The 20,187-nt window shown below is 44.3% G+C and overlaps 2 protein-coding genes across 6 annotated transcripts in view; one reads left to right on the forward strand and one right to left on the reverse strand.

Annotated features, from left to right (window-relative positions):
* The window catches only part of LOC128342511 (rho GTPase-activating protein 7-like), a 131,698-nt gene extending 122,453 nt beyond the window's left edge, over window positions 1-9,245 (forward strand). For all 3 annotated transcript variants that reach the window (XM_053289855.1, XM_053289854.1, XM_053289856.1), the window contains 2 exons: window positions 1,228-1,401; window positions 7,351-9,245. In XM_053289855.1, the coding sequence (XP_053145830.1) occupies window positions 1,228-1,401; window positions 7,351-7,447 (271 nt within the window). In that variant the 3' untranslated portion in view covers window positions 7,448-9,245. The remainder of the gene's footprint in view (window positions 1-1,227; window positions 1,402-7,350) is intronic.
* A 320-nt stretch (window positions 9,246-9,565) lies between these two features.
* The window catches only part of RARS1 (arginyl-tRNA synthetase 1), a 30,340-nt gene continuing 19,718 nt past the window's right edge, over window positions 9,566-20,187 (reverse strand). For all 3 annotated transcript variants that reach the window (XM_053289858.1, XM_053289859.1, XM_053289860.1), the window contains 6 exons: window positions 18,908-19,086; window positions 18,143-18,252; window positions 14,224-14,329; window positions 10,786-10,958; window positions 10,392-10,639; window positions 9,566-9,768 (listed from right to left, as the gene is read on the reverse strand). In XM_053289858.1, the coding sequence (XP_053145833.1) occupies window positions 9,659-9,768; window positions 10,392-10,639; window positions 10,786-10,958; window positions 14,224-14,329; window positions 18,143-18,252; window positions 18,908-19,086 (926 nt within the window). In that variant the 3' untranslated portion in view covers window positions 9,566-9,658. The remainder of the gene's footprint in view (window positions 9,769-10,391; window positions 10,640-10,785; window positions 10,959-14,223; window positions 14,330-18,142; window positions 18,253-18,907; window positions 19,087-20,187) is intronic.

Raw genomic sequence — 20,187 nt, forward strand, 5'->3', positions numbered from 1 at the left:
GGCTGCGGGCAGGGGGGAGAGAAAGGCAGCGGGTGGGGAGAGAGAAAGGCGGCGGTGGGCCATGGGGGGAGAGAGGCAGCGGGTGGGGAGAGAGAGAGAAAGGCAGCGGTGGGCTGCGGGCGGAGGGGGAGAGAAAGTGGCGGGGGGCTGCGGGTGGGGGGGGGAGAGAGGCGGCGGGTGGGGAGAAAGAGAGAAAGGCGGCGGCGGGCCGGGGGGGAGAGAGAGGCGGCGGTGGGATGTGAGCGGACCCGGGCCGCGGGCAGAGGAAAAGTGGCGGGGCCCATCTTGGCCACTCGCTGCGGCTCTGTGTGTGGGGAGGAATGGGAGGGGAGGAGGGCTGGAGAGCATGGGGACAGAAGGAAGGAGAAGAGAGGAGAGACCGAGGCAGGAGGGAGGGGGAAACAGCCAGCCCCAAAGCGCTGCACAGATGCTCTGTGCAGGGTTGGCTGGTAAATCTGTATTTGACTTAGAATCTGAACAAAATCAACAATGCTCCTTGGACTCATTAGGTTTCCATGCAGAGGCTGGAATCCACCTTTAGGTCTTTATATCATACAGCTAATACTATTCCACAGATGCAACTGTGGATAACCTTGATCATGAAAATTGGAGGCTGACTTAAAAAGAGTGGAATATTGTTTTTATTGAGCGAGTTCAGGCATCCTGTAGAACCAGAGTTCGTGTTAACTAAGGTTTATTTAATAGATTGGCTGGCACCATACTATTGCCAAGTACTTGCTTTGCTTTATTATGGTTTGTTTGTTTATTTTATTCTATTTTATTTTATTACAGTTTGTTTATTATTACGGTTTGTTTATCCTTGTTATTTCCTATGGTCTAGGCTTGCCTCACTTCTCTTATGCAAGGAGCTGCCGAAACAAACCAGACATCATACAAGACTATAGTTAGGACAAATAAATTTCAAACTTTGTGTTTAGTTTGAACACAAATCATGGTTTGACTGCCCAAAATAAAACAGGGTTTGTTGAACGGCATAGATTCACACGACCAAACTAACCAGGGTTAAACAATAAGCCATGGTTCTGCATGAGTCTAAAAGTGCCAACTGTATTGTTCATATGATTATATGATGCTATAGGTGCTCTTCAGGTCAAAAAAGTAATTAAAAATCTTAGTATAAAATAATGTCAAAGCCCTTGATGTAGTATGATTTCAATTCATAATTGCAGTGCCAAATTTAAGTGATTTTTTTTTTAACCTTTCCAGGACTTGGCGTACTGATCCTCAAAGTGGCACTTGTATATTAGCAGCTACCTCGATCGACAGTGAAGGTGCTATTGTGAGTGGGATCTTAGCTAACGTCCTGCTGTGTCAGTACCTTATAGAAGTGGTTGGCACCCACAAATCCAAAGTGACGCATCTTTGTCGAATAGACACCAGGTATCTCTCTCTCTCTCTCCTTTTTTTTGGCTCCCTACCTTTTTGCATTTAAAGGAGTATTGGTTTCACTTACTGTGAAGGCTTCTTCTGGTTGCTGAAGCCAGGGACATCTCCATGGGTTATCCTCCTCCAGGAGCTCCAAGGCAGGACAGATTTGAATGGATAAAAAGAAAGCCATGCCTACCTGAGCCCGAGGGGGATAACCCCGCCCCAGTTCTTTCGGACTCAGAAGGTAAAGGCAGACATACACTATATACAGAGAAAACAAGATTGTACACAATAAAACAAGGAACTGCGGATAACAAGTAAAGGAAGAATGGTGACCTGATCTATGCTGGGCCGCAGAACCAGGAGTCTTGTCGAGAGTAGGTCACAGTGCTACAGCCGGGTAGGCTGAGATGTCCCTGGCTTTAGCAACCAGAAGAAGCCTTCACAGTAAGTGAAACCAATGCTCCTTTCTTGGCTGACTGAAGGCAGGGACATCTCTATGGGACATACCACAGCTGACCAATACGGGTGGGAGTGGTCTGACCTACTGTCAAGGAAGAACCAGCGTGGTGTGGTGACTCTGGGCCAGTCACTTCTCTCTCAGCCTAACCTACTTCACAGGGTTGTTGTGAAAGAGAAACTTAAGTATGTAGTACACCGCTCTGGGCTCGTTGGAGGAAGAGCGGGATATAAATGTAAAAATAACAATAACAATAACAACCTGCTGCAGAACCTGCCTACCAAAGGCAGCTCTGGCGGAGGCGTATTCATTGATTTTGTAGTGCCTCGTAAAAGCAGAAGATGATGCCCACGTGGCTGCCCTGCATATCTCGTCGACCGAGGCGTTTGTAGAGAATGCCGCTGAAGTTGCTGCCGCCCTAGTCGAGTGAGCTAGAATGGAGGCAGGAGGCCTGAGGCGTTGTGCTTTGTAAGCCATAGCGATCTATGCCTTGATCCACTTTGCTATGGTAGCAGAAGATACTGCTGATCCCATGGACCGTGGATGGAATGACACAAAAAGACTCTGCGGTCCTGAATGAGGCTGAACGTTTATATAGACCTTCAAACAGCGTCGGACATCCAACTTGTGCCATCTCTTTTCTGAAGGGTGGGAAGGCTTGGGGCAAAAAGATGGCAAGAAGACATCCTGCGACAGGTGGAAGGTGGACGAGGCTTTTGGATGCACGAATGGGTCTGGTACCAGGCGTATGGCGTCTTCAAGAAAAATACAAAATGATTTATTTACTGACATGGCTCGGAGTTTGGAGATCCTCCTAGTAGACATGATCGCAATGAGGAAGGCTAACTTAAATGACAAAACCCGGATGGGAATGGATTGTATTGGTTCGAAGGGCTGTGATTGTAGGGCGCGAAGGATAATATGTAAGTCCCAGGTGGGAAATCGGTGGACTGTTGATGGTGAAAGTAAGGATATGCCCCTCAGGAAGCGGCGGAGATGAGCCTGCGCTTGGGAAGACTGGGATGTGTTGTCGGATAGCAATGGAAGCAATGAAGCCGCCTGTCTTTTCAACGTGTTTGGTCTGAGCCCCTTCTCCAGTCCCTCCTGAAGGAAACCAAGGAGGTGTTGAAGAGAACGGGAGCCCCTTGGAATGGAATGACGTGCCAACCAATGTAGAAATGTCCGCCAGGTGTATTGATACACTCTTTCTGTGGACGTTCGGTGTGATGCCAACATGGTGTCTAGTAATCTTCCATTAAAACTTTGCCGTCTGAGGATCTGCTGCTCAGTCTCCAGGCGGCCAGATGCAACCGAGCGGGGTCAGGATGATGTATTGGGCCTTGTGTGAGAAGATCCTGTGTTGGTGGTAACTCCCATGGAGGGGCGACCAACATGTGAATCAGCTCTGGGAATCAGGGGCACCAGGGCCAGAAGGGAGCTATGAGGAGTACCTCTGCTTGAAGAAGACGGATCCTGCGAAGGACTTTTGCTAGAAGTGGGGTTGGGGGAAAGGCGTAGAGGAGCCCCTCCGGCCATTTGGCTGACATGGCGTCTATTGCTGAAGGGAACCTTGACATGAACCTGAGAAGCTTCATGTTGGACGGGGTTGCGAATAGGTCCAGCACAGGGACTCCGAAGCAACTCGTGATCTGATGGAAGATCTTGGGATGAAGGCTCCACTCCCCCGGGGAGACATCTATGCGACTGAGCCAGTCCGCCACTACATTCAGTTCTCCCTTGACATTATGGGCTATTATGGATACCAGATGTTTCTCCGCCCAGGCTAGGAGAAGCATCGCTTCCTGGTGTAATGAACAAGAGTGAGTTCCCCCTTGCCGGTTGATGTATGTTTTGGCCGTTGTGTTGTCTGTCTTGACTAACACATGTGAGGCGTAGAGAGAGGACTGAAAGGCCAGGAAAGCTAACTTCACTTGAAGTTCTCTCCAGTTTATGCTGTGCTCTTGTTCTTGACATGACCAGAGTCCCTGGGTAGAGAGATTTGAGCAATGGGCCCCCCAGCCTCTGTCACTTGCGTTGGTATATAGAATGGTCTTTGAAGGGTTCAGGAAGAGTTTGCCTCGCTGGAGGTTGTTGGAGTTCAACCATCAGTGGAGCGACGTCCGGGTCGAGTCTGGTAGGCTTACTTTGCGCTTTGACTTTCTGGCGATTTCCCTCTGGAAGGGGAGGAGGAACTACTGCAGAGTGCGTAGATGCAAACGCGCCCAAGGCACGGAGTCCAATGCTGCCACCATCAGACCTAGCAAACATGCCAGCGTGTTGAAATGAACTGCTGGGATCGATAGAACCAGTTTGATTTCTGACTGAAGAGTGAGCAGGCAGTCTGGAGGGAGTGACAGGGTGGCCTCTGTTGTGTCTATTAGTACTTCTAGGTGACGCAGCTGGTGTGATGGAATCAGCTGACTTTTTTCTTGGTTGATGAGGAAGCCATGAAGATCCAGTGCTGACAACGTGAGGTCCCTTTGAGCCTCTTGCAGGGAGCGTGACTGGAGAAGCAAGTCATCTAGGTACGCAAAGACCCGGACCCCCTGGAGGCATAGGTGAGCCACAAGGGGGGCCTGGATCTTTGTGAATACTCGAGGGGCGGAGGAGAGGCTGAAGGGCAAAGCTGCATATTGGAAATGTCGGCCTGCGTATTTGAAACAAAGGTACTCTCTGCTGTCTGGATGAATAGGGATGTGTAGGTAGGCTTCCTTTAGGTCAATGGAGGCTAGTAGGTCGTGTTGGTGCAGGGCCTCCAAGATTGATCGCAGTGTTTCCATGCAAAAGTGGATCCGGCGGACTGACTTGTTCAACCTTTTAAAGTCCAGGACGGCCCGCTGGGTGCCGTCTTTCTTTGGTACGGTGAACAGAATAGGATAAACTCCTCTTCCCTTCTCTGGTGAGGGTACTGGTTCGATTGCTTTGATGTCTTGTAGGTGTTGGATTACTTGTAGCATCTGAGAGTGTTTTGCAAAGGACTGTGACCTTGGTGTTGGCAAGAACTTGTAGGAGGGAGGAGAGTGAAATTCTATTCTGTAACCTTGTCTGATAACTTCTAACACCCAGGCGTCTGAGGTGAGAGACTCCCAGGCATGGAGAAACTGTGACAGACGCCTCCTATGCCAGGTAGGCCTTGGGTCATTGTTGTTGTTTTGACTTGGAGTATGGTGTGGGCTTGAAGGAGCCTGAGCTTCTGAAAGACTGGCGTTGTCTATTCCAAGATCCCCTTTGGGCTCTATTGCTTGCGCCCCGTAAGGGGCAGGAACCCCGAAAAGGCTGGTTGGACTGCTGATATTGCAGGGGTTTCAAAAAAGATGTTTATCAGGTCTTTTGGCCGTGGTAGAGGGCATCGTCTTTCGCTTGTCCTTGGAGTCTACAAGAACATTCTTTAAGGCTGTGTCTCCGAAAAGCTTAGAGGCATCATATGGAACAGAAGAGAGGTTAATTCTGGAATTTGCATCCACTTGCCAATTCTTAAGCCACAGGTGGCGCCTGCCCACTACTGCTGCGGTTGATACTTGTGCCGAGAAACGAATGGCATCTGTGGTGGCGTGAGCCATAAAGGCCTGTGCCTTCTGTATTTTCAGCAATTATTGATGCATTTTCACTGGATCAGACAGTGGGTCACTAATGAGATCATCCACCCAAAGCATGGATGCCCTGGCTGCCATAGATGCCCTGAGGTAGCCCGGGTGACTAGGGCTGAATTGTCGTGAACACGCTTGAAGGACAACTCTGCCTTTCTGTCTCCCAGGTCCTTGAGGGAGGCCTCCCCATCCTTTGGCACCAAGAAACTGGATACCAGTTGGGCTATTGGGGCATCTGTATTAGGTGTTTTCAACATGTCTGAAGCCTCTTTTTGGAAAGAATAAAACTAGTCAGCTATTGCCATTGGTCTATGATTTGAAGCTGGGAGAAGCCATTCTTCTTTTACCACGTCTGAAAATAAATTGGGCATGGGTAACAACATAACTTTTGCTTTTGCATTAGGGAACACTACGTTCCTTTTTTCAGCAGGGTCTGATTCCTGCATAGATTTAGATTGCAAGCCAATTGTTTTAATAATCTTATTCATGAGTGGGGGGAAGTCCTCTGCCACAAACACATGCTCAGATACTGGAGTGGCATCCCCTTCTTCTGCACCTGACCGTTCACCCTCTTCTCTAATAGGAGCTGTATCAGAATCTGGTATTGGTTCTGTGGGAGTTCCCGGTCATGGTCAGATTGCTCAGATGAGTGATCCTGATCAATGACAATAGTGGGAATTGGTTCTGTATGCTTATGCTTAGCAGTAGCTTTTGGGGGTGGGTAGGGCTAACTGAGGCGCTAGAGGAAAAATCGGTATAAGCATGCATATGTATTCAGTACTTGGTTTGGGCCCCTTTTGCAGCAATTACTGCCTCAATGCGGCGTGGCATGGATGCTATCAGCCTGTGGCACTGATGAGGTATTATGGAAGACCAGGATGCTTCATTAGCGGCCTTCAGCAATTCTGCATTGTTTGGTCTCATGTCTCTCATCCTTCTCTTGGCAATGCCCCATAGATTCTCTATGGGGTCAGGTCAGGCGAGTTTGCTGGCCAATCAAGCACAGTACACTGTATACTTTTCAGAGGTCCGATATTGTTCTATTCTTCAATCCTTGTCTTCTTGGTTCCATGTAATATTCTAATTTTCTGGGATTGTGGATTTGGGGTTTTCATGAGCTGTACGCCATGATCATCATAACAAGTTAAGGCTTGACTTATATGAGACAGACTCATTACATGCAAAGCGAAATATCAGTTTCTCCTTTTAATTTGCATTACTGAAATTAATGGACCTTTGCACGATATTCTAATTTTCCGAGTTTCACCTGTATGCATTTGCCGAAACATATTTGACACATGCAATGGAGGGCAAGAGATATTTACCGAGCTTGCCTTCCCTCTGCAGCCCACTGTGCCTCCTAAAAATATGTCTGAGTCATGTGACCCCTTCAGGGACATATTTTCAAAAAGCACAGTGGGCTGCAGAGAGGTGGTGAGATCAGTTTTTAAAAGAGAGACAAAAAGCATCCCTGCCACCACATTGCATGCATCAAACATGTTTTGGTACAAACACAAGTAATGTTAGTCTGGATGTCAGCTAATTTAGTAGTAATAAATTTTACCTTCCTTTGGATATTTCATCCTTCATTAGTTAATGTCCCTACTTCATGCCAGCTTACCTCTATTTTAGCATATTCTTTTTAGTTAATCATTTGAAGCAAATGTTTAGTGGGGGAGGGGACTTTGTCCTTTTTTGCTTTGTAATTCCAGCCTATGCCCTCGTGTGTTAGTCATTTTAAGTGCCTTCTAGAGCTAAATGCATCAGAATTTCAGCTACCATAGCAGGAGCAGGCATTGGGTAGCTTGGGATCTACTCGTAGCTGCCAAGCTTAGAATGTGTATGAAAAGGAAGCAGGGCAATACCTAAAAGTGGTCTCCTTAGTTTCTGATGTGGGTTGTTGTTTCTTGGCAGGGGCCGGACACCAGAATGGTACAAGAAGGCTTTTGGTCACATATGTGCTGCAGAACTGATAAGGATTAAAGATTCCTTCAAAACATCACCATACTGAAACTGATCCTCAAAAAATGGCCACATGACACTTTACTGCAATTCATGGTGCCTTTTCTACCCTCCAAAACTTGAGCTTAAGTTGACTAGACTATTACAATCTGATCAACTAAGAGCTATACATGAATGTTAAATAGCATTTTATTATCAGTTAATGTTGGTCAGTAGAAGCATAAGCTTTATGTACCGTTCTTAAGGATGCTGGTTTGTATTAAAATTTTATACCAAGAAAATTATGAAGTATTTACCTATCAAAGTTAAATTATTTACCATTAACAGATTTGTGTTTTAAATATATCACATGTATAAATGTGGAGATTTTTAACTTTTTTCAGAAGTTTTAACTACTAATTTGGAGCCATGAACTTTACTGTCTCTAAGTTCAGAAAGCTTCCCAGCTATTGTGCTGGTTTCTGGTTTTTAATATTTTAATCAGCTTATAAGACACTGTGTGCTATTGGTCTTATGTTGGAACCATACACTTGACCTCTACTTAGACTGCCTTGTACATTACTGTATATTTTATATAGGAATGTATGGACTGTTTTAAAAGCACAATCTAGACCAATATTCAGTGGACATGTTAAATGGGAAATGCTTTAAGTTATAAGGAAAACCTCTTTGAAATATTCTCTGCAGGGTAGTTGCACAAGGAGTTATATAGCATGTGCTATGTCCACAATCGTACCTACTTTTGAAACTCAAGAGGACTGCTGAAGGTGAGGGAGCTGCAGAAGCCTTGCTTTTCAACTGCAGTAGTACTAGGAGTAAAGAACTTGGGTTGGAGAATTGGAGATATTGACAAGTACTTATGCTACTTCAGTGTCAGTAAATGCAATTGCTTTCCTTTTCTTTGTTTAAACTGACTGTGATATAACTTACCAATCACTTCATGGTTGATGAATGGCACTATTCTGGCCATTCACTAATGATAGGATTGTTAAAGATTACACTATACTATGGAAGCAGTCCACTTTGTCGCCTTTCACTTAGCTTTATCTAGTCAAGCTCTACAACTGGACTTGGTCCAACCTAATTTTTGCTGGACTGAATGAGGTATAAAGCTAAAATCTTAGTTTTACTATGCAGCATAATGGAAAGGTTTAACCAAGCAGCCAAGGTATGGACTATATTTTTCAGGGTAGTGAGTGATACTGCAGCAGATTTTACTTCGTGGGCAAGGGAAGCACAAAAACCAACCAGCCTTGGTGTGGTATATATGGGGTTGATACAGAGAGGCTTTGGAGGGTATTATTCTCAGGTGGTGTGATATTACAGATAAAACATATGCAAAAGTTTTCAGATACTGCCACCACTTAAGGTGCTTGCTGCAGCTATTATGCACAGCCAACAGTTGTGGCCACTAGCACTATTTAAGCAGCAGGATGAGAGAATGAACCAGTACTTAATTTTGGGGCTTCTGTATATTACTAGTACTAGACAAACTAATGCAATTTTACCATCATTACTTTGCACATACAGAAGGAAATCTGATACAAAGTGACCATTCCAGCACTTGAATTCTTATACACAGGAAAAGGAAACTGAATTACAAATTTGAGCTCTGGTGGCTAGCCTGCAGTTTAAGAAAAATCTATAAAAAACCAAAAAGACATAATATATTCATACATACTATTGGTACTTAGCTTTTAATATGTATTGCTGTATGATACTTTTAAGCCTGTACCTTCCATTTGTATTTGCCAAATGTTTTACTGTTTGCTAGTGTAAACAACTATGAAATGGTTAAAACATTAGCTTGGACAATATGCCTTTAATAAAAACGGAAAGCACTCAAATTGACTGCATTATCTTGACTTCCCAAGGATCATTTCTACCCCAGGATACTGTCTCCATCCTGCAAAATACAATGTGATCTGATTTGTAAGCTGCTCAATGGGACTGAGAAGGTCTCGCTAGCTGAACAGTGTTCTCATTCATTGATGGGCAACAAGCTGGTGTTGCCAAAAATGACAAATGGTGTGAGGACAAGATATTTTACATTGATCTTACTTGTGATGCTACTTTAAGATTCATACTTAAGAAGTTGCATGATCTACAACACTGTGCTCCGTATAAGAACAGCAACTACATGTTATCCACCGTAACACCAAGAGACTTCAAGATTCGGCAACTTTATTTTTCAAATAGAAGCATGATAGTTGAGTAACCAGATCTTGGCAAGAAAGTAAATTGTTGTAGGCCAGGGTAGTTACATCTTCTGGACTGGTTTGATTCCCAAAATATCGAAACCTTTGGCCATAACAGCAGCTGTTGCCTCACATAAGAGCATTCGCCACATGTTTACGTTCACTACTTTACCTAGAGACAAACAGCACAAAATAACATAATGTGAGAAATGAAGTTTTGTCACTTATGCCTCCTTTAAAGATAGATTCAGGTAACACTACCTCTCTGCAGAGGCAGACGTGCACCTATTGCTTCCTTTATCTGGTCATAACCAATGAACTCCAGCCACAGATTCAGCTGCCACACAGCAATCTAGTGCCTAAAGTCCATTTCAACATGAGAGCATTTAGACTGAGAAGTTATCTAGCACTGAAGTTATGTTAATTATAGTATTGCCCTGCTCATTTGTAAAGATAATGTTGATTATTCCAATGATTCAAGGGATATTAAAACATAAGACTGTTTACTTTCCTCAGTGTTCTTAGAAGAATACCAGGTAAGAGAGAAGACTAACGATTGCCCACAAAAAATGTGTGGCTTTACAGTGCAGCTTCCTGGAGAGGGGGCTTAATCTCACTCAATGTTCAGATTATGAGGTCAACATTACTATGGTAACCTTCATCTTATCCTAGCATAAGCTATTAGATACTTCATAATTTCCTAGCCCTCAGGTACAGAGAAGCCTGAATGTGTGTATACAATGACTAATTCTCCCTCACCCCTGCAAGCATCCACACTCATCCTATCAAACTCACCAGTTTGTCTGTCTTTTTCCACACAGTAGCAATTGTCATAGAATTCAGTAAATGTGGTGGCCAGTTCATAAAGGTAGTCGCAAAGGGTGTGTAGGAAAAGGTCATCCAAAATCTTCTGCAAAATCTCAGGGAATCTCAAAATGCATTTGCCTAGTTTCCACTCCTTTTCATGGTCCAATATGATCTCTGTTGTTCTAGCTGCCTTCTGCAATGTCTCTTCATCAATATTGGCCAACCGTGCTATAGATCTGCCGGAGAAACAAGCCTAATGTTAGACTGATTTTCATACTAAATACAATCTGAACAATCCTCAGACTTCTATTTCTCAGGACAACCTACTCTTAACATGGACACAGGTGGAATCTTATTTCAGGAGAGCCACTAAATATCCTACCTGATTCGAGTGAAGGCATAAAGTAAATATGCAGCTGTATTTCCTCTGTCATCCAACATCTTATCGAAAGAAAAAATGTAATCGTTCGTTCTGTTATGGGAGAGATCAGCATATTTAATGCATCCAAAGGCAACAGCGGTCTGAGCTGCCTTCAGTTCTTCAGGCGTGAGAACCTGCAAGAGAGATTTATATTGAGGCAAGGGAAGCTACAGCCTAAAGAACACAGGCCATAAAAAAGAAGGGAAAAACATAAGAAATCTTACAGAAGAGCAACTATTGCTCCAAACTGAATCCAGAAGAAAGAGAAAACATCAAGTAGACTTCTGTCCCCAAAGGCTGTTCTTGGTTTAGAATAAATGTTTTTAAACCGACTTTAAAGCGAGACCCGTTACACCTCAGCTAGGTGGATAACTTTATATTAGCACTATTTAATGGATACTCCCCTCATTGATTACATTTAGAATCCAGAGCCTTGTTTATTGTTCAAGTGCTTTATAGCTCCAATAACTCAACATCCTTTTTTACCATTCTATGTGTCAATTTTTTGGGGAGAGAGAGAAAAAGTGGACTCCCACCGCACACACAATGGGCCTGTTAGTTGACTGGGAACTGGGTGTTGCAACTCTGCTGCATGGGGCTAAATTTAAGCTCATCCCTGTTAGGTTTCAACTGCTCTCTTAGCCTTCCGAATGAACTTTGTATGCAATTGGTTACAATGTATGATGTACAGACTCTTGATCTTGATGCTCCAACAAAGAAGTCAGTCTTCAATGTGTCACTAGACTTATCTTTGTTGCACTGCATAATCTTCTGAGAAATAGCTCCAAGTACATAAGCGTCTTCACATGAGCATCTAAAACTGGGTTAACTCCATCTAACCCAGGAGTGCATGCTTCTGTGATCCATGGCAAATGCCCCAAGCCCTGGTAATCTGGGTAACCCAGGTAAGTGAAATGAAGGGGCCGCAGTACCTAAGCTTGTCAATCATAGGTCTGCTTTCCACTGTGCTTCCAGGTCCTGGCTGCTGGCCATCATGTTTGTTGCTTGATGGGCTGCTAGCTGTGAATGTGCTGCTCTGCCCAGCACACTCCATGGGCATGTGCTAGCATGACACAATATGGGCTAAGAACTCTTCCAAGCCCCAAACCACCCCTTCTAGTCATCAGCAATATCAAGTAGCTGGATAATAGCACTTACACCATCATCTTTGGACCACTTTACCTGTTACCACTGTGGTTCTTCCAATACCACTATGGAAAAGTAAAAATTTCAGCTGTCAGGCTGAGGTGTCTCTGACTTTAGTAAAATTATTAGATATAGAGATAGATATAGCACTTTTCCACAAAAAGGTTCTCAAAGCAATTGAGTAAAATTTAAATAGCTGAACCACTCAGTATAGTATGAAACCAACCATGGAGGTCACAACCAGCTTTCAGATAACTTTACTCAAACCAGTGACGTTGGCACCCAATGCAGCAACGGCAACAGCAGATCTGCCAGCTATCCCATTATTCTATGTTGGGCTGCCATCTGCTGGACTGCTACACTGCCTTATTAAACTAGCTTAAAAATCCATTTCCAATGCAAGTCTAAGCAACCAAACTTTAAAAAGGGTATTCTCCCTCCCACCGTGCCTTCAATCTCTCTTTATAAATGGATGGGAGTATCATTTTTTTTTCTTTTACACTGGAAGCACAAAGAAGTCCATAGCTGATATTGGCTAGTCCTGCACTTTGCAACCAGACAGTACGCTCCTGGGAAATTCCAACACTAGCATAATAGGATGCCAACCACTTCTTGCACCTTGTTTCTGATAATCACTGCATAGTGGACCTATCCTCCACTCAGGTATCTTTGTTGCTGAATGCATATTAGGGATGTGCACAAATTGATTCAGCATGGTGGGGAGCAGGACATTTAGGCATGAGTGAAGCAGGTGCTTGCCTGCTGCTCTGCTGCCCCGCCGCTTTTCTGGGTGTGGCTCTGTGCTGCTCAGAAGTCTGCGTGCAGCCACAGGACTTCACCCAGCAGTGGGACACATGGCCACCGCGCATGCGTAGTGGCATGCTGACTACACATGGCTGCCATGCATGCGCGGTGACCATGTGCATCCTGCCACCACGCGCAGACCTCTGAGTGACGCACTGCCATGCCTGGAAAAGTGGCCGGGCAGTGGAGAAGCAGGTAAGCAGGTAAGGACTTGCTCTACTCATGCTTAAAGGTACTGCTTCCCGACCCACCGAAACATTCATGCCCATCCCTATTGCATATCATACTTTACTTTATTTGACAATTTGGAGTCAACCAATAAAAATAAAAATAAAAAATACCTATAAAACCACAGCAACAAAATATACAGGGACAAGTGTAAAACAGAGAACTGGCGATAGAACAGAATGCAGTTCAGGCCTATGCATCCAGTCCTTCAGAAGCAAACCCACCACGTTCAATGGGGTATACTCCCAGGTAAGTGTGAATAGGATATAATTATAAAAGGCTTGCCTGAAGATTTATTTTTTTTACACTTAATTCCCACTCTTCCTTTAAGGAGCGTGTACACGGTTATGTTTATCTTCACAACAACCCCTAGGCAGGCTAAGCTGAGAGATCAGTGACTGGCTCAGAGTCATGCATTGAGTTTCTTGGCTGAACAAGGATTTGAACTCCTCCCCACTCCTGGTCCAACACCCTAACACCACATTGGCTCTCATGGCTGCTCACTTGAAAGAGCCACTCTGCAATCTGCTAAGGAAAAGCATTGGTCATTGATTCAGAGGTTGAGGCCACCACCAGGAGATCATTCCTGTGGCGGCCACGAGTCTGCAGGTGGTGGGACTGCCAAGAGCTTTCACCCTCAGATCTAACAGCAGGGAGAGACCTGGAAAAAGGTGTCCCCTTGGGTGCTCATACGGTACCACTACTGCATGCTTCCTGTGGCTCACAAGAGACATCCACCTGCCATATACTGGACAATTGAACTTCCTTCAAAGGCAGCCCTGCGTAATAATCGTCCAGCCCGACAATGTGTAGAAGCTTTACATCAAACTGCTTCAACGAAAGCAATTCAAATCTCACCTAACCTTACTACGTAAAAAAGACTGATGATGCAAAAATAACTGCTGAAAAGCAAACTTGGGTTGGGCCCAATTGGATTGGATCAGAGCAGATCCTGCCATTCCTCCCTGCCCTTGGAAGTAACAATTCTAGATCCAGCCAATATAAAGCAACATTTCAGATCCTTGTGCAGGCCAGTACACAGCTCTACTCTACAGGCAAAGTTTGAGAAGCCTCAGATATAAGTAGTTAAACTGAAAATAATCTGATAAGCTTAGCCAAGGAAGTGCTGAAACCCAGCCATGTACATTCTCCTTTAAGAAGAGACATTTAAACAAAGGCTACTCTTTTCTTGGCATCAGGCAAAGGAAACCCTGTTATTACCTTGTCTCGTTCTTTTTCCTTCAGTTTGTCCATTGAGCGCTTCAGTCCCTCTTCAAGAAGGTCAATTAGCCGAACGGTATCCCCAGAACGGGTTTTAAACTTTTTCCTTGTAGCAAAGGATAAACACGAAAAGTTTTCTCGCTTGACATCCCATTTTCAAACAAACTATTTACCTCTGGAATGTAACTGGTCTCCCACTATGGCTGTGTTGGCCCAGGCAGATACCTGTTGCATCTATTTCAACTGAAATAAAATTACTTGGCAACCCAAACAAAATGCTTGCTGAGTCTTAAAGTCAGAAGAAATTCTACTTCAGTGCAGAGACTCATCCTATGAACTTCACCTAGCCAAATGGCGCTGCACTCATTTGTATGTTACACTTCAGCAGAATTGCCTGTCTACTTCGGACACAATATCCGAAGGATGGACAAAAGAGACATGAAAGATCACCCAACCAGGAACCAATGAGGCATGTCAATGATAAATGGATCAAAGGGCGGGCAGGCAGAGAGAACAGCAATACCAACCCAAAGAATTGATACCAGCCGACATCCTGATGAAATGCACGCATAAAAAGGGACTGTGGCGATGGAACTGGGGGGGGGGGCTTTACATGCATGTTGTTGCACAAGCAGGCAAAATGTAAGCAACACATCGCTGATCGCCTTGTTCTTTCAAAATGCTGTGTAGTATGAAGATGTTTTATGTAAGACTATGGAAAATATGAGATAATTTCTATTCAAATCCTGTATTATATAGTGTTAAATATAACTCTCAGATCTGAGATACATTTCAGGCTTTGCCCCTCAGAGGACACTTTGTCATCTAGACCAGAGCAACACACAGATCTAGGGCCTTTCTTTACTTGTGAAATTGTTGTGTGTCTTCCTCTTTGATCAGAACATGGCAATTTGAATGGGGTGAATTGGAGTTTAAGTTAGGAATTTAGAAACAGTGTAAGAGTGTCTCCCTGTTGTTTTAATTAAAGCTGAAATTATCACAAAAGCAGGGAAACAGCATAATCCCCATTCTGCAGAGGACAAACTGATGTACCAGGAGACCATAGGCAGCATCTGGACTAGTAAGTCACGACTAAGCTAGTGACTCAATGTAAATGTTGAAGTTTCTCCAGAGGCTTTGCTATCCACAAATCTCTTCAAGCATCCATCTCCTTTGACTGACTTTGATAGGTTGGCCTATCCCCACCCGTGAACAGTATGGAGGGCACTTGTAATTGAAGGGAGCAGATTTGTTTCCAGATCTTCCCACACTCCGAAGACCTTTCCCAGGTATTTCCTGTTCGGTTCCCACTCGTGGTCCACAGCATAAGAACTCATTCTGCTTAACTGATCTGCTAGGACATTGTCTGTCCCCTTTAGGTGTAATACCACTGGATGTATTCCTCCAGCTATGCACCAATTCAAAATCTGAATGCTCAGACTCCCCTGACTCCCATCCCACCGTGCTGATTTTTATAGGCTACTGTCATAGTGCTATCCATGATTACATGGATCACTTTGTCGTGTAGCAGCAGGTGAAATGAATTTCATGTCAGGAAGGATGCCTAGAGTTCCAGGAAGTTTCTAGGTAGTCTTCTCTGTTGTCTGCTCCAGAGGCCTTGAGCTCTTTGTGTTATTGATACTGTAGGTACTGGTGGCTGAAAGGGAAAGCCTCAGTTGAGCTTCTTTTCCTTTACCCACCACTGAAAGGACTGTACTATTTTTGGAAGCATTTCCAAAATCATGGACTGGTCATTGATGTTGGGTCTGAATACACTCAAAAACCACATCTGCACTAGGTAGATCCTCAGTCTCACATACTGTACTGCTGAGTAGCAAAACCCCATAGAAACCTGTAGCCTTTGGACTTTTTGTGCTTTTTGTCTTGGTTGTTAACTGAAGCTCTGCACTGACTCCATGATAGCCACAACTCTTTCTTGTGGAATAAAAGCTCTCTTTACCAGAGGATCCAAAATTGCCACTATGTACTGAATCCTTTGAACTGGATCTAGTCATGATTCAGTTCAATACCCAGGTTTGTAAATAGTCCAGAATGAATTAAACCTGGTAAGGCTATCAACCTGTGCCTCCGGCTGACCCACCCACCGCCGCTGCCAGCTCCCCCGCACCTGGCTATCTGGCTGGCTGGCCCACTTCTCCCCCACCTCCTCCCACCAGTCACCCGCCACCTCCTGCTCCCGGCAGCCGGCCTGCTACCGCCTCCTCCTCCTGGCAGCCAGGCCGGCATCCCTATTTTCTCCCCTATCCCTGTTGCTAACCTATCTGGCTGCTGCTTGCGAACTCTCGCGAGAGCTGCCACACATGGGATTAGTGACAGGTACATTCAAGAGAATTATATATAAAGAAGATGTTGATGTACAACAGATCACGACAAAGATCTATGTGTTCTTCTAATCAAGATGACAGGGTGACTTGTGAGGGGCAAAGGTTGAAATACATCTGGGATCTGAGAATGCTGAAATACATCTGGGATCTGAGAGCTCTTACATAAAAGATTTTCATATTACATAGTTAGACAGAATTTTGAAAGACCAACTGAGAGGAAGTGATAATATTTTAAAGCCATGCTTTGTAATGCACCCTTCTAAGAGAAAATCTCTCCTAAAGTTTCCAATTTTTCCATCTCTGGCCTTGCGGACAACAAAGAAAAACAGTTTGCTTACCTGTAACTGATGATCTGAAAGTGATCCAATGTCATTCATAATAGTGGGCCTGCGCAGATGCAGAACCCACTATTATTACGAATGCCAACAGATCGTGATCCAGATCACATCCCTTTCTCCCCTGTCCCTCACCCCCACCCACACAATAACACATCTCTAATGGAGATTAACATGGACCAGAAAAGAAAAGTGATGATTGTTGAACAATTAGTGTTTAGCTGCACCAAGGGCCAAGATCTGAATTTTTTAAAATGTAAACAACTTGTTCTAAATATTCGGGAATGCAGAAGGTAAGAGGCTGTGTATGCTGACAGGATGAGAGGATGAAACGAAAACATCTGAAGAACCAAGCCCGGTCAGGTGGATTCAGAGCTTTGATTGATGTGAGGGGCTAACCCCAAGAGCCATCAAGGAGTATAAAACCAGAACACTGCAGATCCAACTTTCAACACATCTTCTCCATATCCAATGCAGCAGCATCTCCACATCCCAGCATCATGCACCTCATCTTTTCACCAAACTCTAGCATCTTTAATTGCAGGGGAGACTTTGAACTGGCCATTCAAGGTCTTCTTGAATGTTTGGTAACAATCTCTTCCTTCTCCCTTTTGCTTCTTCCCTTCCACTGCTATGTAGTAGCCTACTTGTATTAGAATTAGTTAAATTAGCTTCGCTTGCCTGTACCTTATATCTATTGTACCGCTTTAAATCTATTTCCTTAAGTAAAATTATAAGAGACAATCCGTTTAATTGCGTCTCCTCACACACTCACGGACTGAACCTATGCTAAGGGGTTTTAGGTAAAAACTGAAAGTGTATAAAGTTTAAGGTACACTGGTCAGTCAAGGTATTGATTTATACTGGTGCACTGGGTCAACAGGGCACTGGTATGTTGGCACACTGGTCCACATTCTCCCACATATTGCAAGAACAGAAAACCCCTTGTGTGCATAACACAGCTTTTGCCAGTACACAGAAATTTCTACATGCTCCTTCCCACCATACTCCCTCTCCCCCAAAAGCCACTGTAGAAGTCAGGAAACACTCTGGAATAGCACATGATGCAGCATGTGGAGCAGTTCTTGGAACAGGAAATCTGGAGATCCCTGATGTATATTCATACCGATCTCTTTAGACCCCAGTTTAAGCTGGCAAGAGGAAGACGCTGAGCATTCCACTGTCATTAACAACAGAGTCCTCCTATTCAGTAGGTTGGAAAAGTTATTCACAACTTACTTGTCTTCTCCCAACACCACTCCAAAACCAGCATGAGTTATTCTGGTCACCTTGGGATCATACCAGCCAATCATCTGGCCTGCTGCATATATTGTTTGTAAGTGCACAGACTGCAAAACAAGACAAGATTAATACTACCAGCTGTTAGTTTTGACTCTTACATTTGCTTCTAGAAAAGCACTAATGTAAAGTTGTGCTGTCGAGTCGGTGTCGACTCCTGGCAACCACAGAGCCACGTGTTTTTCTTTGGTAGAATACAGGAGGTGTTTAGCATTGCCATCTCCCACGCAGTATGAAATGATGCCTTTCAGCATCTTCCTATATCGCTGCTGTGTTTCTCATAGTCTGGAAAAAATACCAGCAGGGATTCGAACCAGCAACCACCTGCTCCCTAAGCAAGTTACTTCCCCGCTACGCCATTAGGTGGCTACAGGAAAGCACTAAAGTAAAGGTAAAGTGTGCCGTCGAGTCAGTGTTGACTCCTAGCGACCACAGAGCCCTGCCAACATACTGCTATCTAATTGCACAGGGCTGTATGTGGCTTATCTGAACCACTCCTTGTGCAACTAGATGATGGCAGGATGTCACCCTGGGTGGTTTGGGGGAGACGTCCACTCCCATGCTTCCTTCACATGTGATTACTACAGGTCAGTGGACATATAGTCCAAACTGGTCCACTGGTCCCCAAAAAACAAGGTTTCTGGTTGTCCTTCACAAAAGGCAAGTTGTTGTGAAGGACAATAACTGGACATCAGAGAAACTCACCTGTCCATTGTCAACGACATAAATAATGATATCAGCTTTTTCTTCAAACAGCCTCTGCTTCAGAGCTGCTAGGTCTGAGGTGTCATATGTGAAACCTCCATCAGATTTCATAACTGTCAAGGGAATAGAACACCCTGGGACAAACACAATCTTCCGGCCATCATCCACTTGCACAAATCCTAAGGAGAGAGAGCGTGAGGGATTGGCATCAGCTACAGAGAAACAGAATGATCAACAAATAAGAAAAAGGCTTTGATGCAAAGCAGCCTTCCCTCCTTATGGAATATAGCATTCACCTTGACTGAGAGCAGAGACAGAACACAATGGAAGGTATCTATTTTAGGGCCAAGCACATCTTGCAACCAAGGGTTTGTTCAAGGACTTGTATGGTTGGCATTTTGAAACAACAGGGTCCTGGGACAAAGGAACATCTCAACAGACCTCCTAATTGCACCCTCAAATGCAATCAAGGCAAGCTTCAAGACGGCTAATTAGATCTGGGGTACCAGAGACCTTTTGCTTTGATGCTCCATCCGAAGAAAAGCCTCCCCAGCCATGCATCTCCCTCTGACCTCTCAGTACCAATTTCTAATTATCTCCTCCTTTCTGGAACTTTCCCATCCTTGCTAGTAAATCTCAGAAGAAGAAGAAGAAACTGTAAATGGTCTCTGCAGTTAGATATGTACATGAAACTTTGAATGTGGGGTCACAGCTTCATATTGTTTGAAGTTCTACCTGGATGGGTATTCTGCTTTTGAACTCTAACTCCTGTTCCTTTGCAAGATTTGTGTAAGGCACAGTCTGAACTGGCATCTGTATGTTATTTAACCTAGGGTAGATACTAGTAATTTAGTAACTTGTAGGTTAGGTACTAGTAATTCTGGGCTCATAGATAGATGTCTACATGTTTCCCTGACCAGTACAGTTGGCTTAACCTAGTATCCTGAGCAATTCTCCTCTTAGCTTCAAAATATAGTTTGTATGGGACACGAGTTTGAGCAAGCATGGTAAGTTTAAGATTAAGCACTCTCATCACTGAAAAGTGCTATGCAAATAAAAACAAGAATACAAAGGCATGCAATGAAGAACACTAAGAAACAGGCAAGTTATGTGGTCATGCTTGAAAGCATCATAAGGACAGCTGTACTGTGGGCAGTACTATACATTATGATGGCTAATGTCTGGGCAGAGGTGGCCTTGTAGATAAGAACTGGGAAGACTAACCTCAATGCTCCCCTGCAAATCCCACTCACCATGGACCATGCTTGCCCCAGCCAGTT

The sequence above is a fragment of the Hemicordylus capensis genome, chromosome 2, assembly GCF_027244095.1.
Source record: "Hemicordylus capensis ecotype Gifberg chromosome 2, rHemCap1.1.pri, whole genome shotgun sequence".
NCBI lineage: Eukaryota > Metazoa > Chordata > Lepidosauria > Squamata > Cordylidae > Hemicordylus > Hemicordylus capensis.